The 26,965-nt window shown below is 41.2% G+C and overlaps 1 protein-coding gene and 1 long non-coding RNA gene across 2 annotated transcripts; both read right to left on the bottom strand.

Annotated features, from left to right (window-relative positions):
* Positions 1-2,745: 2,745 nt before the first annotated feature.
* LOC307233031 (arrestin domain-containing protein 3-like) lies at positions 2,746-6,800 on the bottom strand (the record flags this gene model as incomplete). The annotated part of the gene is made up of 6 exons (XM_080004244.1): positions 2,746-2,931; positions 3,358-3,614; positions 4,358-4,454; positions 4,545-4,695; positions 5,054-5,114; positions 6,539-6,800. The coding sequence occupies 6 exons, from the start codon at positions 6,798-6,800 to the stop codon at positions 2,746-2,748; spliced, it is 1,014 nt and encodes a 337-aa protein (XP_079860370.1).
* Positions 6,801-8,548: 1,748 nt separating this feature from the next.
* LOC307232475 lies at positions 8,549-10,331 on the bottom strand. The gene is made up of 3 exons (XR_013844236.1): positions 10,220-10,331; positions 9,212-9,477; positions 8,549-8,900 (listed from the first exon to the last, which is right to left on the bottom strand). It is a non-coding gene; the product is annotated as an uncharacterized lncRNA (long non-coding RNA).
* Positions 10,332-26,965: the final 16,634 nt, after the last annotated feature.

Genomic DNA, 26,965 nt, shown 5'->3' with positions numbered 1-26,965 from the left:
TTCCACAAAGTTCCAGGAAAATTAACAGGGTCTCTGCGTTTTGCGACAAAAGCCTCCGCTGAGAGCAGCCTGAAAACAAAGTCGGGCGACTCCCGGAAAACCGGGTTATCCACTTTTGCCACATTCTGGGGCTGTTTTTTATTTTATTTCTAGCTGTTTCTTTTTTCTCGTATTACTTGAGCACATTTGTCCCAGCAGAATTCACCTTTTCAAAACAATTAACACACAGGCCAAAACTTTAATGTGCCAATCTCAAAGATTTTCATTTAAATAAATGTCTGTTAAGTCACTATCTATACCCGAATGAGGTAACACAGAGGTGATTGAGCCTATGGCCAACTGATGAAAGTCTTTGCATTTGAGTATTAAGAAGCGGATGTCTGGCGACTTTCCCGCCATGCATTCACACACAACATTCACATGCATTGCAACAAATACTAGCGACAACTATCAATATACCCTCACATGGTTAACCCCCCTGTGTATGGCGGCGCCGTTTGTTGATACTATAATTATAGGATGTACCATAAAAGGCCAGTAAACATATCACAGTATGGCTGTATTCTCTTCTCTTAAAATGAAGATGACCAATGCAGAAATAATGTCACTCAAGAGCATGACTGTCCAGAAACAAAAGGCTTTATGTTAAGTTTCCAATTTCGGAAACCATTACAAACCTTTATCCTTCACAAACTTAATGATGCTGTATAAATTGAGAATAAAAATAAAATCCAACAAGGTAACAAATCACTGCGAAAACAAAGCAATGTCCAAAGAAAAAGCAAAACAAAGTCCTACCTTCAGTATTTTTCAATACGGTATCATTGTGGAAATGTAGCAAATTGCTTTCTAGCTTTGAACTTGAATTGAACAGTTTTGAAAAGAGTCTGTAAACGACTGCAAAATGTGCTGTAGATACAGAGTTTTGATGGTGGTTTGAGTTGGAGTGAGAAAATTAATTCATGCGTTTTGAAAGATGTGCCCATTGAACGCATTTTGTGTCAGAGCAACGAGAAATCATCCCTGTTTTCGTCCACACACACTGCGGCTGTGTTGACTGTGTGAAGCGTTTTGAAAAGGTGAACCCAGTGTTGAGAAATGCATTAAACCAATTGTGAAAAACTGTAAATAATATCCTTCTTCCTCTGTTTTTCCTCTACTCGTTGACAGTGGGTCGATAGGCCAAGAGTGTGATAGAAGACTTTGACATAGACTTTGCAATTCCCTGTGATGCAAACCAAACACAACGTATTTTCCGAGCTGTCACCTGAAATATATGACTGTTCTCTAATCAAACACATCAATCCTGGTCATAATATTAACGTTTCTTTATAAAGGTTATTAAATTGAAATTACAGATAGTAAGTGTGAATCAGCGCAGTCTAGTGGTTAAAATCAGCACAAAGCGGGCAGGGAGGACGCTGATGTAGATTGCGACTTTTAGTGGCTCCCTACGTCACAAATATTAAGGAAAATAAGGTGGGGGATTGTGAGGCCGCGCCCATTTTCAAACTTCTCAGAGGCACACCCACTCATTCATACGCAGGGGGTCAGTGGGGCTCAAACCAGGGCGTGAAGTCTTTATGGTTTGTCCTTTTTTTGTGTTGTTTGTTTTTTGTATATTGCCATATTAGTATATTGATCTACAGGTTTTCTTTCTAATAATGATTTTTTTTTTTTTCATATATTATTATAAACTATTAACTATTATTCCTATAAAGGTACATATAGGGTAAACACATTAACGTTAGAACTATCTTACATTCTAATCAATATGTTAAGTCTGTGGAAATCTGTGCCTTGTTTAATTTCTATAGGCAATTTAGGTACAGCTTTGAAAGGACCTAAGACTAATGTGAATGGAAGAAAAACTCCCCATACTTGTGTGTGTAATATATTAACATATATATATATACATATATATTTATATACTGTATATTGAATATATATATTTATATATATAATATATACAAATTAAACAGGATCTTATAATATGGCATCGCCTTGCTTTCTCAAGACAGCTAAACAAGTTCACTTCTCTAAGTTTTCTCGTATTATAAGTGTAATAAAGTCAATTCCATTCTCTTCTTTCTTCTGTTTTTTTTATGGCTATGCACAGGACAAACCCACCCGCCCGCAATAATAGTCATTGCCTTTTTTCCATCCACCCAACTTTCAGGGGAAGAGTCACACAAAAATCAATCATAACCATTTGGTTTACATCGACGGTATGTGACCCTTTGAGTTCCTCAGAGGAAACGGGAGAGGCCAGTTATCTGTAGGGGCATATCCAGATAAGCTAAACTGGAGCAACAAGCTGGTAAGATTTTCCCTTGTGTAATGGAATAGGCATTTTGTCAACCATTGTCTTCAATAGTTTAAACAGAATCATTAAATCGTCACAATTTATTATGATATCCACTTTTTTTTTTTAGAAAAGACTAGACAGGTATTTATTTTCACATAATAAAAAAAAGTTATGGTGATTTTCTTTGTGTGTTATTATCTCAAGTCAACAATATAGTGTAGTAGATCATGAAAAACGGTATTGAGTCATTTATTTCTACACAGAGATAATTTATTAACTCCCTTGCTATCAAGAATAATATGTTGAATAATAACTGATAAATGTAACTATAAATACACAACATGAATGCAATTCTAAATCTGTCTTTCTAACATTTAAATCTATGTTGAAATTCCAGGATCTTGTGTTAAAATCCAGACACTGGGGGCTATATGGTTTCATAGGTGGGAAGCGGGGTTTGGTACAGCCTGGCTCCAGCCTGGTCCCCGTTCCTTGTCCTCTGGTGGGTTCCAAAACCCCCCAAAGGTGGGCGGTTCCTCCGGGTCCGGGGTCTCGGAGGCGGGCAGGACAACGATGTGGAACTTGATCTCCGGGTCTGAAGCGTACTTCACATCCAGATAAACCTGGAGCGCCGGGAAAGGTTGACCCATGGACGAGTTATGATCTGGATTTCATGTATCCTGCCGACTACCCCACCCCTCCCCGTAACGACAGGAATAGGCTCTGATAAGAAGATGACATTTTTTTCAAATTGTATTGATATGATTTATTTTATGTTTTTATTGTATTTCTTTCTTGTTTTTCTTCATATTTTCACATTTTTCTAGCTTGTAGTTAGTTAATCTTGATACTTATAGTGGACTATATTGTATTGTATATGTATTGTATATTTCCATTTTCTTTATTCAATTTTTTATTCTCATCACTTCATTGTTATTAATATTATTGGCCATTGTTTTTGATTGTTTTATGAGTCTGTATCTATCTATCTATCAATCAGTCTCTTTACCATCCATCCATCCATCCATCATGGCCGTGGAGACACCTACCCTGAGTCTGTACTCCACCTTGATGATGTTGCAGTTGAGGATAGCCAGGCCGGTGCTGTGGGGGATGGTGACGGTTCTGCTGACGTTCTGGCTGCAGGATGGAGGGATGGGCTCCCCCACCTCCTTCAGCAGGTCTTTGGTGCTCACTTTCCTCTTTCCCTCCGCAAAAAAACTCACCTTTCTATAGAGACAGTATTTGGGCTTAATTTCCCGGGATGAGCTGTTCTGGATGAAGGCAGTGACTTTAATTCCCTGGCCTGTGAGGAGAAAAAAAAAAAATTGCTTTTAATAAATAATAAACTTAATAGATAAATAGACTTATAAAAGGACCACTTCTATTCTTCTTGATATATACACAAATATTTTAAATATGCATACTGTACATAGGCACTTGAATGACAATGAATTTTTTTGACATTTTTAGACATTAATATACAAACCTATATTGATTAAGACAATACGAGACAAAGTAATTCTATTTCACCATATACGGCTGATATAAAAGCAATCCAATTTCATCCAATAAATCAATATTTTTGTCTTTGCCATGTGCTTTTGTGACTTTCATCAGACCTTTCAATTTTTTTCAGCAGGAGAGCTCAGTGTTGTCAGTCACCATTTTTAATATATTTGTAATACCTAAATGTCATCACTCACCATGTGGAATAACCATTTCCCACCAGTGACCTGTACAGCAGCACTCCAAAGTGACCTATTGTCTCATTCACCAGAGTTTTGCCAGTTCTTGAGAATTTCACTTATAAATAAGTATAAGAGAACCGCCTGATTTGTTGACTGTTGTTTTTTGAGTGTTAATGCAAGGTAATTATATCTCACCATATACAAATGGAAGGTCATGTTATCTTATCTGATCTGAAATAATAAAAGAGCTTATTACAGAGAAGGACCTTTGCACCACACTAGACAGCGACCGTCTCAGCATTTATTTTAAATTCATGATGGACTTATATCTAACGGAAAAATAAATAGTTCGAATGACCTTGGCAGTAGCCCATTTTATCGAGGTTTACATCCATGACGACTTTTCCCGAGTTGAAGAGATTCATTTTCTTGTCTTTGTGTTCGTGCTGTGGTGTCTGAAAGGGAAAACCAGGTTATTTAGAGAGAGATTAAAGAACATTCTTGATGAGTATAATATGTTATAGAAGATATTAGTAGATCCATACCACCAGTCCTGGACAACAGTTGGGGTTTGTTTTGGAAACAATGTTGAACTTGGCCTTAGCTTTGCTGTCCATTTTCAGAGGCCGGCTCAGAAAGGCTTTCACCGAGTAGCGGATCCTTCCCCACTTGCCATCGAAGGAGGACGGCAGATCTCTGAAAGGAAAAACGAATGGAACCGATTGCAGAATATGGGACATTTATTGACTGATTTATTTCACAAAAGTATCACACATTTTGCCAGTTGTATAAGATAAGATAAGATAATACTATCTTCAAGTACTCTCTTCAAGCGGTGCAGCAGCTCAATGGGGAAACATAAAATATAGAGTAACAGCAATAGAATGCACATTAAATAGAAATACCATTTACATGTACAGTACATAGAATAAGCAACCAAACAGTAAAATAGAATAAGTAAAAAGATAATAGGTGATATGGGGTCATAACGGGGTATACATCTGAAAATGTATTGACTATTGTCAGACTTAAACTGAATGGAGATAAAACGTACTGTGAAGGAATCTGAAAGGTGAATGGGTAGACATGGCTTCCTTGGGCAACAACTGTGCTGTCTGAAATAGAAAATACTTCAACTTAATAACTATTAACTTTTACTGCTATGTAACTATAAGTGCTAAAAATACTTTCTTAAAAATAGATAGATAAAAAAACAATATACCATAAACCTAAAAAATAACTTCAATATAGAAAAACATGCCAATATACAGTTAACACTAAACAATACAAAAAGAAAGAAAAAAAAAATCAAACAGGAAAATAAACCTAAAAATTGACTTTAACAATTTGGCCATATGCAATTAACCAAAGAATTAACAACACACTATAAAAAAAAATACTAACTATAGCTGCAGGCTGCAATACGCGGGGTGCGGGGTAGTCAACCCTTCGTAAAAGTTCAATGGACGAGTGTGCTTCGCTCTCTGTTCCGGTGGGTTTTGTGACTGCAGAAGTACATTCATTCCAGCCTGGTAACAGTGTAATTCTATGATCGGGTGGTGTTTGTGGCTGTGGGTGGGTCCGATCTAACGCTGGTTTTCATTCTGAAATAGGACTGCATGGTTATGGCTAAAATGATAACCACGATTATTTTATTCAATATTGTGATGACGATTATTTATCACAATTATTAATCCATTTTGGGGAACACAATTATTTTAAGGCACTTTGTAAATCAACAGAAAACGGCATTCACAATAGTAATGTATTTCATAAACATATAAAAAATTTTACTATTGTAAGTGGTTTACCTGACTCCAATTGGAGAGTATATATATTGAAATGAATTGTGTGTAGTGAGCTACACCAAAAACACAAAAAGAATGAAAATATTTCAAAACACATACACAAAAAATACATGTTCCTTGTTTTATGTTATTGCTTATGGTTATTGTTACCAGTAATTATAATTCGAAAAGTTTGTGTACATTGATATCTCTGGAATGTATATAAATGTTGACTGTGATGTTGACTGTCTTCTGGTAATGCATTCACTTATTTTTTTCCAAACATAATTAAGTTTAATAGTAATAAAATAATACTATATATATAATATAGATAATAGGACAATAAGATAATGTGTAACTTTGCATGGTTAAGAGTCCAATTGCCACTATATCTGTCACGTGATCTGATAGTTCTGTAAACTGCATGCGCGTGGCGGCCTCTTGGTGAGGTAGTCGTTGTTGATCACAAACTCCACCCAGAAGACTGAACCATGTTGGAACTTCCCCCGAATACACATCTTATTAATTTTGCCTGTGAGTTCGTCGGATCCTTGACATCCATAGACTACAGAGGTCGGTTATACATTAACAAAAACAATACTTGACCCTAATGAAGCAAGAAGAAAAAAAAATCTCACAATACACAAGACACCTAAAGATTAACCTTAAAACCTTGTATCAACAAGTGACAAATATCCAACATTGCGCCAGTGAAATTCTACTGCCAGTGACTGAATGCAGGGGGTGCTCACCCTGGCCTCTGTGCTGCTGGAGGACAAAGTGCTTGATGCTGAAAAACTTCTCCTTGGCGAAGTACGCCACCACTGTTTTTCCGTACGTCTCGGTCCATCTGACCCGCGCCTTCCCCTTCAGCTTCACGTGGAGCGAGGTCACGCTGCAGTCCGACCCCAGCTCCAGCAACACGTTCCCCGCCAAGAGATCGCCGCCGGCGAAGGTGTTGTCTTTGTTGACGGGGTTGTACTCCACCGAAAAGGCCTTGACGGTGTTCAACATGGCCTGACTGCTGGTGATGCTCGCCGGAGGGTGTTTGTTTTCCCTGTAACCAGCGCTGAAGAGAAACCGACCTTTATCACTTTAGGGTGTAGGGCGTGTCAAGAGATCTCAATTATTCAACCAGTGTTTACAACCTGGCCTTTCACCGGTGGCCGCCATTGTTCCGGAACCTCATACTCAAAAATGTACTGGACATGGACCTAACCCTGAACTTAAACATCTCTAACCCCATACCTGAACTCAGAGATGTGGACTCGAGTCACTGTTTTGATGCTTGAAACTTGACTTGATAGAAGGTAAATGACTTGAAACTCGACTTGCACTTGGAAATTGTAGACTTGGTAACTTGACTCCACTAGACTTGAGACATGACTCGACTCAAATGACTTGTTTGTGTTCACTTCCATTCTCCGAAACCTTGAACTAAAACACGATCAGCAAATCGAAAAGGTACTTTGATTCGGCTCGGTCTCCCCCTCACCTCACGTTGTGGTGGCTCGGTGGCAGACGGAGAAATGTTGTCGTCATCCATGAATGTTGCCATCGTGCAGTTTGAGATTTCCTCATCGGACACAAGTTGGTGTTTGAAAAGTTGTAAACAAGGGACGGTGGTTTTTTCTCTTCAATGTTAGCTCCGTGCGCCTTGATTGGTCCGTGAAGCGCCACGCTCCTCCGTGTTTGTTTACATTCGCTCCCACGTGCAGATAACGTAAAGCAGGCTGACTTCAAATGATGTTGCATATTGCCGTAGAGCAGTTCTGCCTCTGATTTGCGACATAGTGATAGAAGCGGTATAAAAGCCCAACCGCATTCGGTCAAAATGTGACTCTTGATGACATCAGGTTCGGCAGTTATGCAGCCGATGTGGCCTGATTTTTAAATAAGTATAATAAACAAAAAAAAAAAAAAGGGGGAAACTCAGAAAATGAATTTGTTTCAGGATTGATGCATTCACCGGATCTATCCACACACACACACACACACACACACACACACACACACACACACACATATATATATAAATAAACACACACACATATATATATATAAATAAACACACACACACACACACACACACACACACACACACACACACGTGTGTTTTATCATACTTAAAAGCCACACTTGTGTGTAAACATGCATTTTTGACTTGCTCATCATTAGCTGTACACTCCTGACAGCATATTCACTCAATATTAACCCATAATCCCAGGCACAAAATTAAATAGTAATTAAATACAAAATTAAGTCAGAATGAATCCACATATATTTTACAGGGAGAAAATTGTACATCAGCAGTGGTTTGAATATTGTAGATTCAAGAAGATACAGGCACACGCCGTTAAAAACGCTTGAATAGTGGCAATAAGAGAGAAAATGATAGCAAACACTGTCAGAGTTTAAAAAAAAAACGTGGTTCTTTGAAATAGTAAACGCTTGGTTATTTGAAACCAGAAAACAAATAAGTAACTCAAATGTATATTTAAAACCATGGTAGCATCTGAAATACATATCAAGTAACCACCTCAAGGCTGCCTGAAATTCTCATGTGTCACTCAGTACATTCACTTGTATTGAGTGAGTCGTACAATAATGCACTACTCAGTAAATGGAGTGACTACATTCAACACGTGCTTAAAAAAACTCAAGTTTCCAATCTATTTATGCACAATGTAATTCCAGAGAACCATGAAACAGTTGTCACAGTAAAAAAACAAAAAGCACAATAAAAAAACAAGCATAGCAACAGAGGCAAACTGATCAAAACTGTCTGATCAATAATAATTGAACATACATAATACCATTCTGAGAAATCCCTGAGTAATACTGTTTACAACATAAAAGGTAACGAAGGAATCTAAAACACACTTAGAATTTAAGAAGAATATATTTTGTTATTCAACAATGTCAACTTTGACGATCCGTTTTTGGCAGATGTGCAACAAAAGGTGCTTCTTCAGGAGAGAAATTAAAATATTTTGGAAAAACAGTTGGACATCTTCACAAATGTGGCGGGGGTGCGATGCGTCCAGGAAGCGCGGTGATGATGATGGGAAACAGAACTTCAAGGTCTGGGGAACCGCTGACACAGAGGCTGACCTAACAGGGCAGAAAAGAATCACCAAAAACAAAGAATTCATTCAGAATTCATTCACCCAATGTATCAATTAAATTGCTCCGATGATGCCATTTTTGGACACACACTGGTGACTACAGTATAAAGCAGCTTTACTTTTATTTTCTTTCTTTCTTTCTTTCTTATTTTTACATTTTACTGTAAGGAGAGTCACAGATACCTGGCCAATAAAGCTTGATTCTGAAATAAGATTTTTGAAAACATAGCCCCAAATCTGTTTCGTGCTTTTTGTGAAGTTCAAGGTTTTTCTCTCTATCTATCTCTCTTCACCAACCTCGACGACGTAGTCCACCTCTATGAGGTTACAGTTGGAGATGGTGAATGCTGTGTCGGCAGGGATGGTGAGTGTGATCTGGCTGGTGGCCTTGGAGGTGTGGCCTCGGACCGGCGGCCCCGCCCCCCAGGGTCAGGAGCTTAGGATCCTCCTTTGGGACTTGTGGCCGTGGGTGAAGAAGGCCTGCTACTGGAAGAGCCGCGCCTCGGGCTTGGCCGTGCGAGACGAGGCGTTGCTGAACTCACAGAAGATGGTGACCAGTTCCCCTTGGGCGAACACAAAGCGAGTGTTAAAACTGATTGTGCCTTCATGTAATTCTGTATGTAACACATGATAAATGTGACATTTGAGGCACGATCCACACAAGGTGTATCTATAGATTGTATATTAGATTTATGCAAATTGTTCTTTTTTTTGGTTAATTTTTTGGTTTATTGTATATTGCCAAATATGTTTTTGTAAAATGTTATATTTATCTCATCTTGCCAATTTTTATCTATCTATCTATCTATCTATCTATCTATCTATCTATCTATCTAAACAGCAATGACAATGATACACCCAAACTTATACAGACACATATGGAGATGCTGGCGTCACCGTACCAGGGAGGAATGCCTTCCTCTCCAGACGGACGAGACCAAAGAAGAGTCAGTGTGAGTTAATGTTTTTCTCTACTGTAGTTCAATTTTATTTACTCATGTCGGGTCTGCTGATGTCAACCTATGGCTGGGTATCAAGAATCAGTAACGATTTAGAATCAATTCCAAATTGCCTAATGACCGAATCGATAAGCCACCACACTAACCATTCATATTTGCATTGTCAATTAGCTATGTGCTTAACAAATGGCTATAACCATATATTTCAGTTTGCAGCTTGAAAACCATATTTTAGTGCGAGTAATATGGTTCAAACACTCCCGTCATTCTTGCTATAAGGAAATTGCTCATTTCGAGGATTTCTAACAAACAGAAATACTTACTGCAACTGTATCCAGTAACTCACCATAAGTTCTGTTTGGTTTGCACAATGAGGATTTACAAAATTGAATTCTGTCACAAACTCTTTAGACATGTGCCACGGCCTGTCTATAGCCACTGTCAGGGTGTAGACTATTTCGCCGTGGAAACCATGGAAAGAGGAGGGGAAGTCACTACGTGGAGAAAAGAAAATTATTTTACTGTAATGCTGCTTAAAGAAAACATTAAACTATATCAAGATCTCACGTAAACCAAAATCCCAGATGATTTATATTCTCATATCACGCTATTGATATTAAAACCATATATCGCCCAAGCCTCAAACAACTCATGATAACGACAAAAAATGTACAAAATTCTACTTAACAGCCAGAAAAAAAACTTTTATCCACCCACAATTTTTTTTTTTAAGAAATACATTTACATACTCTCCCGTGTGGCAGCTGAAATGTGAAAGGATAAACATGCGTCCCTGGCAGAAGCTTTGTCGGACCAGCTGCAGAGAAACCCTTGTAAAGAAAAAAACCCAGCATGCTCAAGTATAAATGTTATGATGCTCAGTAAACTGAAATATACTTGCAGCCAGACTTATGGTTAGCATATACACTACTCACAAAAAGTTAGGGATATTCGGCTTTTGGGTGAAATTTCAGGATGAACCTAAAATGCACTATAACCTTTACAGGTGAACTTAATTTCACCTTCTCTAAACTTTTGAATGCACATGTCCAACTGTTCAATGTTTCAGTACTTTTTGCACAACTTGCTGCTCTCTAACAAGGAGCTGAACGGCAAAATTCACAACAGGTGTTGTGCATGAAACAACCAATACATTTCCTGGTTCGATTAGAATTGGTATTTAAACAGTCCTCTTCATCATGCTGTTCACATTTTGACATCATGAGACCAAGACGACACCTAACAATTGATCAACAGTACCTCGCCATTGTGAGGCTTCAAACAGGATGTTCTCAGAGGGAAGTGGCCACTGAGCTTAGAGTGTCACAGAGTGTCATCAGCAGGTTGCAACAGAGATACAGAGACTGGAAGAGTCACAGAAAGGCATAGAAGTGGACGTCCTTTGGCCACATCCCACACTGATGAGCGCTTCATTGTGAACAGTGCCCTGCGGAACCGGATGATGAATGCCACTCAACTCCAGGCACATTTAAGGGAGGTGAGAGGCACCCAAGTGTCACGTCAGACCATTCAAAACCGTTTACATCAGCTTGGTCTGCGTGCTAGTTAGCCTGCAGGGGAACCTGACCATCCACCAGGCACAGGCATCATCGTCTTGCACGGGCCAGGGAGCATTGACGCTGAACGAGGGACCAGTGGCCTCAGTGCTGTTCTCTGATGAAAGTTGATTCACGTTGAGCAGAAATGATGGCCGCCAACGATGTTGGAGACATCAAGGAGAGCGCTACGCATCAGCCACTGTTGTCACCAGACGAGTCTTTGGTGGTGGTGGTGTTACAGTGTGGGCAGGTGTGTCTAGTCAATGCAGAACTGCCCTACACTTTATGAATGGTACAGTGACAAGCCCATACTACCTGAATAACATCATTAATCCAGTCATTGTGCCCCTGCATGAACAACACAGGCCTCATTTCATCTTCATGGATGACAATGCTCCAGCTCATGGAGGTCACATCATCAGGGAACGGCTGCTGGAGACTGGGGCACCTCAAATGGAGTGGCCTGCACTTTCTCCAGACCTGAGTCCCATAGAAAACCTATGGGATCAGCTGAGTGGCCATGTAGAGGCTCGTAACTCTGTACCCCAGAACCTCAATGACCTGAGGGCCGCCCTTCAAGAAGAGTGGGGGGCCAGGCCTCAGCAGACAATAAGTCGACTTGTGAACAGCATGAGACGTGGTTGTCAAGCTGTAATTGATGCTCAAGGGCACATGACAAGTTAATGAGACATTGACATTTTTTGTTGTGGTATACTCACCACTGTTGTTGGCTTTTGTTTCAATAAATTGTTTGAGATGAGGAAATCACCATTGCATGCTTCTACTTCAATGCCCTACTTTCATGATATAATATCACTGTAGCGTGAACTTTTTCCATTTTCCATAGATTTCACCCGAAAGCCAAATATCCCTAACTTTTTGTGAGTAGTGTATAAAGTGTACCAAAATGGAACAACTCATTTTGTACTTATCGTACGACTAAAAAAAGAGCGTGGCGATTGCGAACGCTGGCGTAGTGAACACTGGCATATAATAATATAATATAATATATCCACCTGTGTCTTGTGGCATGACCACCACCTTGAACTTGAAGACGTCCAGCTTGGCGCTGTGATGTGTCTTCTTGCTTCCCACACCGGCCCAGAACACGCCGGCCCTCCCCCGCAGCGCCACCGCGACGCGGTTGATCTTCACCTCCTCCCGCAGCTCGAAGGAGATCCGTCCCGTCAGGGCGTCCCCGCCGGAGTAGCTGCCTCCGCCGTTCGCCGGGTTGAGGTCGATGGAAAAGTTCCCGAACGTGCGTCCGAACATCGCGCCACACGAGTCCAAAACGCTCCGAGGGGGGGAAAAAAACAAGCAAACATTATAGTCAAGAACTGGCGAGAAAGAAACAACGTCCCAAATAACACGACCGTGTGTGCAGGTGCAGCGCTGCTGTGAACTCCCGCAGCGAGACCAACGACGGCAGCTCGGAAAGTAAACTGCGCATGCGCGAGAGAGGGGGGGGGGTTCCCCAGCTGAGGTCCGCAACGAAGCATATATACGTCACGCTGTTGATGCAGTGTTTTATTGTTCATTTATTGTTCATTTTAAGGGTCGTTCCACATGACCAAATGTTTCTATTTTAGTTGTTTTGTTTTTTCTTGGTTTATAGTATATTTTTTTTCTATTTGTATTTTCTTTTTTTTTTTTTCCATATCACCAATTTGTTCCTTTTGATTATTGTTACTGTATTACTGTTATTGCCATCTATCTATCTATCTATCTATCTATCTATCTATCTATCTATCTATCTATCTATCTGTCTATCTGTCTATCTATCTATCTATCTATCTATCTATCTATCTGTCTATCTATCTGTCTATCTATCTGTCTATCTATCTATCTATCTATCTATCTATCTATCTATCTATCTATCTATCTATCTATCTATCTATGTGTCTGTCTGTTTGTCTATCTATCTATCTATCTATCTATCTATCTATCTATCTATCTATCTATCTATCTATGTGTCTGTCTGTTTGTCTATCTATCTATCTATCTATCTATCTATCTATCTATCTATCTATCTATCTATCTATCTATCTGTCTATCTATCTATCTGTCTATCTATCTATCTATCTGTCTATCTATCTATCTATAGATAGATAGATATATCAAAATTTAACCGGAGCCATTGATGTAAGTGAAGCCAGTCATCACAAAGTTAATGTTAAATCAAGGGTCACATCAGCAGCAAACCACTGTAGACAAACACTCAACCCGTGTTCAGAGTTGTCAGCTCTGCGGTTTTCCTGTGGAACTGAACTACCACAGAAACTGCAGAAACCGTAGGAGCACAAAAATTCTACCACGTCTTATCTTTATGTATTAAAACTCAATCTGCTTAATTTTGGCGAGTTTTCTTTTTTGTTGTTAGATTTAATCTGTTTTAAGTAAGGTTAAGAAGGAAAAAGTTGAATAGGAGAATTAAAATGAGCGGGCCATGAGTATCCCTGCTGGTTTGTAAATAAGGAAATACTGAAGCGTCTTATTTGACGGGAAAGTATGGGCTTGGTGAATCTTTTATGAATGTAATTAACATATTTGGCAAGTTTTGACATGCACGCTGCTATCCCTTTCAAACCACTTAACTTGTCTCGTAACAACCACGAGGAAACACAGGATTAGATGATTATTTATTTCTCACTGGGCTGTTTTTCATCCACAAAATATTTGTAAAATACTTGAGTTCCATCACATCAGTTATTATTATAGCCATTTTTGCCAACAGGTGGCACTAGACATCATTGTATTCTAGACTACGATGGTGACACTAAACACTCTTACACACTCTTACTGTTAAAAACCTAATTTCTTTCATCCTTTCAAATAAAAATGACCAGACTCTAACAAGTACTTATGTAACTGTCCTACCATGGGTTTATGGCCGCTTCACAACAGACATAAAATAAAGTATAACGATCCATTAACACTGGCAGAGTAGTGCAATATAGACATTTTTTGGACAAATCTCCCTTTGATCAGATTTATTTTTACGGCTGAGCAGAGCATACGGAGCCTGCCAGCGATGCCATTGTTGAAGAGTTGGAACAAAACAATACACCGTTGATGAAGTTACAGGCAGAATAAATGGAAGGTATGACTTGAAAGAGAAGCGTGCAATTTAGATGGAAAGGAGGGGAAGGAGGGGGAGGAAGGGGCCTGAAAAGGAGGGAGATTGAAGTGCAAATGTGAACGGAACAGAAGAGAAGGAGCAGTGATGTTGGGGGGGGTGAAATAAAAACTGGGCATCCTCACTTTCATTCCCGTGCACTCATGGGATTCGTGAATGCCGCGCTCAGTCGACAAACCTTCCCCGTTTCCATTATGCCCTCCTTTAAAATGTGCGTCGGATCAACTATAGCCTTTATTTATTACCTTTTTTTCAAACTGGGAAGTCACATTAAGATGAAATCCTCTTTTGCAAATGAGACTGACAAAAATAAATAACTTTTCCCTTTACGTTCCCAAAGTCTGTGTCCTGCACTTTGGTCTCATCCGCGTTCGTAACAAAAATTAAAAAAAAATTAAAAATGTGGGTGATTGACTCGACGGTGAATCAGTTCTGATTCCACCTGAGACCCCTCTATTTGAAAGAAGCGATACATTTTTTCTTGTTTGTTTTTATATATTTAAAAACCATTTGTTTCATGGCAGAGAGAACAAGATTTTCAAAGCACACAATACATGATAAGATACAGTCATTCGACTTTTGGACTAACAATAATAAGGAGTTTTGAACCAATATTTGTCTATTAGGAAAAATGCGCTTAAAATCGTCAAATCAGGACCCCCCTGCGTTCTCTGACGTACCTCCAGTGAGGGTCTGGCACTCCAGGTTCAGAATCACTGCACTGGTACAAATCCTGTCATTGTGCTTCCAAAAAAATGTTGAAATTAGAGCTACAGTTCCCTCCTGTCAGTGTTAAAACCGGTCTGCGAATTGTCTATTTTTTGTTTAGAAGTGCACCAGAAACATGGGTCCTGACGTGGTGGACCCATGTTTCTGACCCATGACCTGACCAGGTGTGTTTACATCGGACTTCACTTTGACACCAGCACAATTGTGTGTGTGTGTGTGTGTGTGTTTAACTATACTTGTGAAGTCCAGTGTCAAAATTTACAATTTTTTGGTTTACAAGTGCACCAGAAACATGAGGCATTGCTGACCAGGTGTATTAACATCGGACCTCACTTTGATACCAGTACAAAAAATGTACTGGATGTGTTTGTGTGCATATTGAGTTTTATGGGGAGAGATGCATTTTGAGGCATTCAACACCACTCCAGGCTGACTGTGGTTTTTGGAAACATGGAGACTATTTGTTGTGGGTGAGTGCTTGGCACGTTATGCTACCAAGTAACAGAGTTCTGGTAACGTGATCACACACACTCACACACACACACACACACACACACACACACACACACACACACACACACACACACACACACACACACACACACACACACACACACACACAAACAGGGTATTTGTAATGGGCTTTGACTTTAGCTGTCTCTGATAGGGGCACCTATCAGGTTTGGTGGAGCTCACAGTGGCCGGCTCTGTCTGCCAACTCTGTAAACCAAGTGGACACAGTATGACACTCATGACATGTTACATGTCTGTGCGCAGTGTGCGTACACACACACACACACACACACACACATACAAACACACACACACACACACGCACACACACACCCATCTATGCTGATAGATGTATACAATCACATAGTGTGGGTCACTCAGTTCAGACTCAGCATCAGTTTAACTTCCAGATCTTGGTGTATTGATTTGTTTATTTTTCCCAATCTTTTTAATTGTTTTGCATGTAAACTTTAGTCATGATTGCTTAATGATTCAAAAATATTTACAGTGGTACTTTGACTTACGAGTTTAATTTGTTCCGTGACAGAGCTCGTAATTTAATCTGCTCTTATATTTTAAATAGAAAAATGTATTTATAAATCACAAATATTGTATAAAAACATAATAAAACATAATTAAAGAGAATGTGTAGATAATTTTTGCCTTCTCGCAGATGATACCCTCCGTCACGCTATCTCCTGTGAGCTGCTTCTCCGTCAACCACACCAACAGCAGATTCCCCATCTTTTCATGTACAGCGATCCGCAGCTTCGACATCATTTTAACGCCTTTGGCTGGCGTAGTACCCTTTACCGCCTCCTTCTGCTTCAGTATGGTACATATCGTAGAAGTACTACGCTCGTACTGCCTCGACAATTCCACCACACGCACACCTCGCTCATGTTTTTCTATTATTTTGCGCTTTAAGTCAATGGACATCATCCGCTACTTCTTCTCAGCACTTCGTTTTTTCGAACCCATGGTTCGAAAAAAAAATTGGCAAAAGACCTGCACAAAAAGCACAAATCGCGAGCACAAAACACAAAAGAGATGCTTCCACGCTTAGGTAACCACGTGAAGTGAAGGAGTGAGACGCGGGATGTGGCCGCATTTGCTCGCCACGCCAACCAGCGGCAGTGCACCTGAAGCTTGCTCCTCAAAACTCAAATTTTTGCTCGAAAATCAATACAAAGTGCGCTCGTAACTCAAGGTACCACTGTATGTGATATCACCCGATATCCCTGATATTGTCAATCTTAAACATAACAACTTTCATCAAGTAGGCAATATGAAAGCCTGTGTATATAACGGATATTTTATTGAGGCACTAAAATGAGGTATGCATTTTGTCATATGTGCATAACATGCATCATTTGTCTCTCCCGCGTTTGTGTCCAAAACTGTTTCCAGTTTGAGTTTGACTTAATTGTCGCCTCACAGTGTATTGTTTGCTTTGACAGGAATACAGTGGCAGCCGTTTTGGGTCGGGCCTTTATACAAAGTGAAGTCAAAGAACCCAGAGGATAAGCTGCGCTATCGATCTGCAGCTCCACCAACACCGCCCCCCTCCTCCTGCTAATCCAAAGGGTCAGCTCTAATGACATTGAGGAGCTGCTCTGGCAGTTGGCACCACTGCCATTTGCAATTTAGATGGAAAGGAGGGGAAGGAAAGGGGAAGGCGGGGGAGGAGGGGCAGGAAGGGGGCTGAAAATGAGGGAGATTGAAGGGCAAATGTAAAGGGAACAGAAGAGAAGAAGCTATGTTGTGATGTTGGGGGGGGGGGGGGGGGGTGAAATAAAAACAGGGCAAAGGGAGAGAAGAGACGGAAACGGTGCTGAAATGGGAGGGATAGAAAACGAGAGACGGTGCAAGAAACATGGAGACGAAGTGTATCTGCAAAATATCTGCATACAACAAGTTTACCCATCATTTTAAATAGAACCTTAGGGAAAAACAGTAAATAAAGCAGAAGGTTCATAAGTAAATACATATTCCAAAAAGTACAATCATATGTAAATTTAGAATGTTGTATTTTCTTGGTTGGATCCAGGGCATGCGCACGTTGAAAGGAATGGGTTAAACCGTGTCAGATCTGTGCAGTTAGTGCTTGTTTTGTTTGCGGCCATTATAATTCTGGCGGCCAAAACAGGAAACAGCCGAGAGAGGAAACAGTTGGCAACTCTAATATGGTGCAGATCCTCCGATATAGCTTTCCACTCCACAAACAATGACACTTTGGGTGAGGGCAGTGACACTTTCGCCTTCCATCGGCGTCTCCAGTCATTCCTGTTCTCCATACAATGTACACCATTGTGTAACCATTGTGATGTGGTGAAATTATCTCTGTTTTGCCAATTGAGTAATATTATTTTCTTAGCAATTGTTAAGGAAATCAAAATGGATTGGTGATGCTTGAGTGGTGGGTCATCTAAAAGTGTAATCTGTTTTTAATAAAAGTTTGTATATTCTGGAAAAGGGATTTTTTAAATTATCGCTATGAGTAAGATGTTCAATCATCGGAGGTGGTTGTAGGATGTTCATCAATTTGGTTTTAACATTTAGAGATTGCTGTAGTTGAATGAATTGAAGGAAGCCATGGCCACTGATATTATACCTTTGGGTTAAGGTTGGGAAGGATATAAGCAAATTGTTTTCAAAAATGTGTACCAGATGAGTAATTCCTTGCCTTTTCCAAGACCTGAAGATTATTGGTCAGTTTTTTACCAGATAATCTGGGTTGTGCCAGATTGGCGTGAAGTTGTTTGGTGATAGAGTGTGACCCATTAGAGATAAGATAATGATAACAACTGACATTCTGTTTGTTCAATGTCTCGCCATCCATGGCCCAATTGTTTCTCTGGTTGTAACCATTTAATTATAAATTGAAGATGGTTTGCTAGATAGTAGTATCTGAAGTTTGGGGCTGCTAGGCCTCCAGAGTCTTTGTTTATCTGTAGTGTTGTTTAGTTTAATTCTTGGTTTCTTGTATTTCCAATACAAATGTATTGACTATTGAGTCTAGAGTATTAAACCAATGTACTGTTGGTTGCACTGGGGTCATTTCAAATATATTGTTTATTTTTGGTAGTATATTAATTTTCACTGCAGCTATCCTATCAATTAGTGAGATGGGTAGGTTTTTCCATTGAATGAGGTCTTCTTCAATGGATTTGAGTAATGGAGTAAAGTTAAGGGCAAACAAATCTGACTGATTGGTGGAGATATCAATACTAAGGTATCTAATGTTGCCCGCTGTGATGGTTAAGGGAAGTTTCTGGGTTACAGCACTGAGCAAAACCGAAATGAGAGCGTTTTTTATGTGCGGAGGCACGGTGGAGGTTGACTTAATCTCTGTAACCATTCTGATGAATAATGGAGATATAAGTGGTGATATAAGTAGAGAATTCCACCGGGTAGCCATCTGATCTGGTTGATTAATTGTCGGGCATAGCGATGACAGCTTTCCTGTGTTCTTCTAGAGCGGGGGTGCCCAATACGTCGATTGTGATCGACCGGTAGATTGCAAAAGTAGTGCGGGTAGATTGCGGGTATTAAAAAGTATTTTTTTAACCGATCTGGCCAACATGTTGAATGAGCTTAATTTAGTGATGCAAGGAAAAGAAAAAACCGTGGTCAACATTATCAGTTCAGTTAATGCTTTCAAACTACAACATCTGTCCTCAAAGCTGCAGTGCAATAGAGTGCCTGGATAGCTCAGTTGGTAGAGCATCAGACTTTTAATCTGAGGGTCTAGGGTTAAACCGCAACCTGGCAGGAGGGTTCCAGTTGGTTTAAGAGACAGCACAGAGACACAGACGATGATGGGTTGTAGACAACGGTTTATTGTAGAGAGGCTTGTACGAATTAGCCAGGAGCAGATAGAACATGTCATGACAGGGCTCCTATATCCTGAGTGTGTGTGATATGGGGGTTTTAACCTGTTGCTCGTTAGCTCAACCAATGAGCAACAGGTATGCAGCCACCCTGACCCAATCACCTAGATCCAGGTCAGGTGTGGCTGCTCAAACGATCCCATCCACACACCACAGTGATTTTGGACATTACAGAGTTAATAGTAGAGAAGCTTTGGTGGGGTGGTGAATAATATATGACCCACCACAGCAAAAAAACTGTATTATTGCGCATTTCTAAAATTGCCAGGAGGAAGCAAATAAGTTGAAAAAACCTTTCTAGATTTTTCCAGATTCGTGTTCCTTTGTTTTGTTTTTTTTACCTCTCAACGTATTTTCAAAACTGAGTTTGATTTATAAATAGTAAAAAAATGTTAAACTGTGGAGTTAAATATTCCTGTTAGATTACATGGGGAAACACAGTTCACTTACCAAGACGCTGAATAGCGCTGAACAATGCTGTTCCATCATTTCCTTTAAAGCGACCGTCCAGGTGAAGATAATTTCCCCATATTCCATGCGATGTCAAGTCGCAATGTGAAACCGCTTTGACAGAGTTCAACCTTTAAATCGTACTATTTTTACACACACAGAGACGTCGTTGTGTAGGGGGCGATTACCAACGTATACCAACAAAGAAGTCAAGCTGACGTCACTTCAGTAAACAAGACAAGGATCCGGTTTTACTTGTCTCTGAAAACTTTTATCTCTGTGTTGTTATGGATTACGAGAAGCAGGTGGTGGATGCTCTAAGTCATATCGTGGACCTTAATCTGACCAGAGTGATAAATCCAATAAGTAGCGTGTACTGGACTTCATTTTCTGCGATAATAGTCAGTTCTCCGACAGCTATGCTGGATCTGATACCAGCGTTATCCAGAGTTGATGACTTGATGAAGTCCGTTGAGGTTGGTGATGCAGATTATGAACAAGTAACAATGGAAAAGATTCTCAAGTATACCTGCAAATGCAGCAAGGGGCGAAAAGAAAATTGAATGAGGCCCCAAACATGGTCTCACAGTATAGCTGGGGTAGGGTTGGGGTTAGCCCACATAATAACTCCAACAACTTTGAAGATATTTGGCATTCGCACATTTATATCTAAAATGACACACTGAGGCTGATATACAGAGACTCATACAATTGATAGACTACATTTTGTTGTATTGTCCGCACTTTTAAACTCCTACATAATTTAATTTTTTTTAAAACGTGTACATTCTCACTGTTAAATTAAAGCTTTTTTCAAAAAAAAAAAAAGATGTGTGTCGATGACGCTGTTCAACATTCCATCAAAACAAAAGAACAATGCAGAGATTGCCCCATTCAGCAGAGTGTTAAGTAGCCATGTGACAAGTAGCCAGGCTCGGTTGGCCCCCAACCATTTGCATTCTGGGAGCTGACTGAATGAAGCCATGTGTGGGGAAAACTTTGAAGGTGATTATCTGGGAAACACAGTTTGCCACACCCTTGTCATTAACAAGTCATAGCTTTAAATATATTTGTTTGATTTGCACAAGTGACACCTTGTTTTGATGATGATGCAAAAAAGTCAAAAGCCACCTAATGTACTTAAAGTCTGCCCTCGGTCACATATGTGTATTCTCTATTATGTCGATTATTTGATCGCCAACAATTGCCAAGGGCAAGATCACTCATATATTGTTTAATAGTGTCTGACGAACGCCAGGATTTGTGATTATTTCTGGTTTGTGAACGGTCTAAACTTGGATCTAGTACTGTGTTGAAGTCTCCTCCCAATGTAATAATGAATAAATAATTAAGTCAGAAAATTCTAAATGTTTTGAAAATATATTGTGAAAGAATTTTGGGTTGTCCTCATTGGGACCATAAATATTAGCTTTGGTTAATTTGATGTTTTCTAAAATTCTGTTAATCATTATGTAACAACCTTTTGTGTCTGATATTGTGCTTTTACTCTGATATGGGATACTTTTATTGATCAATACAGAAAAAGTTATTTTCTTGAGTGGTATGATGCAGAAAACATCTGATTAACCCATTTAGCTTTGAGTTTGAGATGCTCGGATGCAGTGAGGTGAGTTTCTTGCAGTAGACAGAAGCTGGGAATCATCCTGGTGAGGTGACTTAGGATTTTGCTACGTTTAGTTGGTGAGCCCAAGCCTCTCACATTCCAACTAACAAACTTAATGGGTGTCATTGAGGTTAGTTAGGGGGTGATGGATGTGGATTTGTAGTTTTCCCATGCAGCAGCCCAGTGCATCCAAGGCAACAGCTATGCTACCGTGCCCATGTTTTCCCATAGATAAGTCTGAGTTATCCTCCTTTACATTCGTGTTTACTGTGTAGTATTGCAGGAAGTTTGTAGGGATACATATCTACACAAACGAATGACAAATAGACAAAGATAAACAAAGAACATTGCAGAGTTAGACACATTGTGAGAGACTGAATAGAGTGAGAGTAATGGGAGAAGTAGGGAGGGAGGGATTAGCAAGGTGAGATGATGACAGTGACCAATATTTTTAATCCTCACAGATAGCATGCTAATTTCTACATCCTGCAGGTTAATTACCAGATTTACCAAAATACATACATAATTATCAGAATAACCAGGGTGTGGTGGAGTTTGGGAATAACTGACTGACTGTTTATATATAGTTTATCAACAATATACATACTAGTTTACCCTTTTGCCGGTTTTCCTTCAGGATGCTGTACAGCACCTTCCGTTGGTTGTGAATCTCCCGGGGGAATCTATTGGTTCCCCACGTGGTGTCCCAATGGGTAAACCCCATGGAAGGTGCTCTGCTTCGGGGTGTCCGTGGGGAGTTTCAGGGTGGTGTGGAGGAAGTCTTTCACCTTTCATCATGTTTTCTGGGGACTCGGTGTTGTTCTCTGGGATTCCACAAAATATAAAGTTGTCCCACATACTTCTTGATTGTACTGTATATCCAGGATAGTCTCTCTCATTATATTATTACATATTTTTTAGAACCTCCACCTCTGTTGAGAGACAATTTGCGAAGGATTTTTTTAGGATGAAGGGCCTGATGGGGGCGCTGAGCTGCCCGGCATGGTTGAAGCGCATGGCGGGCCGCTCTGCGCCCGTGGTCGTGCAACCAGGAGGGGGCTGGTGCATTCAAAGCAGGTGTTGGTGGGGTGTGTGTGTGTGTGTGTGTGTGTGTGTGTTTGTTTGTGTGTGTTATGGGACCACCTGTATGTGTGTGTGTGTGTGTGTGTGTGTGTGTGTGTGTGTGTGTTTGTGTGTTTGTGTATGTGATGGGACCACCTGTATGTGTGTGTGTGTGTGTGTGTGTGTGTGTGTGTGTGTGTGTGTGTGTGTGTGTGTGTGTGTGTGTGTGGGTGGGTGTGTGTGGGTGGGTGTGTCTGTGTGAGGCAGGGGTCTCAAACTCGCGGCCCGCGGGACGATATTTTGTGGCCTTACAGTAAGCGGCTGCCATCTTGCCCGTCACGCGCCTGCCCTGACATGCTTCTTGTCCGTCCAGACATTTAATCCCACTCATATTAGCTTCGAACACATACACTCGCACAACAATCCAACTCCCAACACTCCACCAGACCAGGGTCTGCGGGGCAGGAGGCGTGCAAGTGATTCAGGTTCGACTTGCTTGAAGGATCGCAGCCCCACACCCTGCAATTTTAACTGCAAGTGCCAACAGCACACATTGAGCACTGGGGTTTTCGGGGGTGGTGGGTTGCTGGTGGGTCATATGGGGGCGTGGTTGGCTGGGGGGCGACCGGGTGGGGCCCCTGCCGACTGGGCTGGAGTCCTAGCAGCTTGTGCCTGGTGGCTTAAGGTTCGCTGCAACCTAGCGGGGCTGTGAAGAGCGCCACCGGGTGCCTTCCGGGGCCCCTGGGGGGCTGCTTGTTGTTGTGGGTGTGGGTTGGGGAGTGGCTGTCGGCCCTTGCCCTCACTGCGCGGCTTCTCTGTGGCGGAGATCCCTGGGTGCCGGAGGTAGTGGAGGGCCCATATATCTGGAGGCTTGTGGCATCGGTGGGGGCGGGGGCTAACAACTTGGTGCGCTGAGCACACTCAGCTATGTGGATGGGCGCTCGGGGCTCACGGCCGGGTAGGGTGCATGGTCGGCTGCAGCGGGACGGGCCTCGCCCTTGACCGGGGAGGGGATGGGCATGGGGGTCCCACCGGCTCACCAGCGGAGCAGGTGGTTCGGGCGGAGTGCCCGAAAAAAAAAAATAATAATTAGGTAATCTTGCAAATAAGACCCTCCAGGTCCTGTGACCTCGATGGTATACTGCTCTTGTTGTCCTTTAATCAATAGTGGAAAGTTGCCTTTTTTCTGTGGGTCTTTTAATTTTGCTCTATCCCTTAACTCCCTGGTGTTTTCATGTTCCTTCACTGCTTGGGCCAATGCATCCCTTAACCCTGAAGGACCACCCCACATCGCTCAATTTCTTCTTCCTCGCTCTCAATTTCCCCTTCCTGACACTCTTGGTCAGAGTAATCCTTTTGTGTTTCCTTGAATTCCCAATAGCAATCCAAGTGGAGACTTGCTGCCTCCTTCTCTTCCTGTTTTAGGCTACTCTGCCTTCTCTCTTCCTCTGTTAAATCCACATTCCCTTCCATATTTAGCGTTCATCATGGGATACTGCCCTGGATTGTTTGGGGGTGCGGTCTCCTTATGATGTACTTTTTTCTTTTCTTCCTTATTTCCATTAGCATTTCCCTAGCTTTTCTAATACATTCTCACCATCCTTCTCCCTCTTGCTTGAACATTTTTAGTATTTCTCGCTCCCTTTCTCTCTTCTTTATTCTTTTCTCTTTTTTGTCTCCCATTTTGTAAACTTTTTTATCAGAACTTCCATCTCTTTACAGAGTGCTGTGTCGGATGTTCCCTCTTTTGGCCATTTTATTGTACGTACATTTGGCCCATTTTTCTGATGGTTTTCTTTTATTTCTGCCTCATTTAATGGGAATCTTTTCCCCAACAATTGGACCAGCGTGTCTACCATTTTTTAATGCTTCGTAGTCGTGATTTTTCTACTGCTGTACTCACCAGCTACCTTGTTTGAAATCTGGTCCCTCTATCTCTCTCCCTCTCTCTCTCTCTCAGTGTTGATTTGCTCATGAAAGATCCTGCTGTGTCAGACTTGCTGTGGTCCAGGAAAATACTTGAAAGTCTCCTGCCTCCAGCTGCTCACATGGTCAAATATTTGAGCCCTGACACTTTGCCCGCTGTTTACTTACAGCAGCTTGATTCAGCTTTTGGCACAGTCCAAGGTGGCGATGAGCTATATGCTACGTTCATGGATACGTTCCAATATGCAAGTGAGAAGCATTCGCTTACCTGCAGCTTCTTCAGGTAGCATTGAAACTTACTGTAAAAAGGGCGGTGTACCCGTTGGCGGTGTACCTGCTAACTCAATTTTGTAGAGGATGCTGGGATAATTCCCTTCTGTCAGAGCTCAAGAAGCTCCTGAAACAAAAGAAAGCAACCCCCCCATCATTTGCCAAGTTGCTACTGCTCTTGTGCACAGAAGAATCGTGGTGCGGCTAAAACAGTGCGCATGAAGTCACATTTGGTGGTGCAAGACGGAAGTGGCATCTCACTGGCAGGTTGGCTACCGTGATGAAGAGAAGAAAGGGCTGTCTGCTGTCTTAGCTAAACTTACCAAGCAAAGGGCAGAGCTCCAAAGCCAGCTAGCATCTCTAACCGCAAACCAGCAAAAGGCAAAAACATCCTTCTCTCCGCAGCCACCTAGTACTCATAAGCAGTTTAAGAGACAAAGATCTGAAACATTTGTTGAATTACCCATGCAATCATCACGGAAATTCACACCCAGGTCAAAGCCTGGTTACTATTTCCAATGTGACAGGATGGCCACATAAAACCGCAGTGTGGCAGCAAGCCAAATCCTGCATTACTGTAGTTGCAGAGAAAAAAAAAGCAATTCAATGACAAGTGTCAAAAATGGGAGAAACAAAACCCTTCAGCTGCAACTGACCATTTAAACTAGAAACAGTTCCTCTTGTGGGACAAATGCAAAAGCAGCTGAACCTAAGCGCAAGCAGTGTGCTGAGCTTAAACAGTCAAAGTCAAAGAATCAAGTTGCTAATCTGCCTGAAAGATTAGTCAGTTTAAGATGCACAGCGGTAGTCAACATAGCTGGCACTGATTTCAATTGCCTTTCAGATACAGAATCTCAAGCAACCAGAATTTGATGTCGTTGTACAACCAGAACCTGTCAGATCAACAAGTAAAACCTCTTCACAACCTTTTAGAGGTTGGGGGTGCAGCTGGACAGTCTGTTCCATATTTGGGTTATGTATGTTTGGTTATGTTGGCTTTCCCAAAGACTTTCTGGGCGTAAACATTGAAGTGCCAACCACTGCACTTGTGGTTCCAGATGTACGCTCTGAAACCCCATTCACAATTCTCAAAGGAACAAATACAGTCGATGTACTCTATGAGCAGTACTTTGACAGCAAGACTACAAACCAACAGCCAAGTCTGTATGGTTACCGAGCAGTTCTTAAAACACTTGCGTAATGGCACCAACAGAACAGAGAGGGCAATGTGGGAGTTGTCAGGATGCTCAGTAAGACTCCACCACCATCCCTGCAGGCCATTGTGTCAACCTTGAATGCTCAGCCATGGTTCACAATCTTTCTGCCGATCTTTGGGTGGTTGTGGAACGTTCAACCCAATCCTCCTTGCCTGGTGGTCTCTGTCAAGAGTAGTCTCATTGCTGTTCCTTCTAACCGTACAAAGTACCTGTTGCGATTACCAATGAAACAGATCAAGGCAATACCATTCCACCCTTTTGTGTCATTAGAGAACTTGGGAGGTTTTCACTGCATTCTTTCTCAGCACAGTGTGACAAACTCTCCTGTCCCTGAGGAAAATCCGAAGCCAAACCTGAACTTCAATTTTGGTGATTCTTTACTGCCCCCAGAGTAGAAGGAGCGCATCACCGACAAGCTTTGTGAAATGTCTGAGGTCTTTTTTCAGCCTGACTAAGACTTTGGGTGCACAGATAAGGTGAAGCATCACATTAAACTGCATGATGAAACCCCTTTCAAGCACCATGCCCAGCCCATTCATCCTCAGGATACTAAGGGCGTGCGAAAACACCTTCAGGAACTGCTCGAGTCCAGTGTGATAAGAGAATCAGAGTCGCCATTTTCTTCCCTTATCGTGGTTGTAAGAAAACATGACAATTATGTGCGTCTGTGCATTGATTACCAGAAACGGAATCTTCAAACAATGAAGGATGCT

Source organism: Zeus faber, assembly GCF_960531495.2.
Source record: "Zeus faber genome assembly, chromosome: 7".
Taxonomy (NCBI): Eukaryota; Metazoa; Chordata; class Actinopteri; order Zeiformes; family Zeidae; genus Zeus; species Zeus faber.
This window is presented reverse-complemented; position numbering and strand designations above follow the sequence as displayed.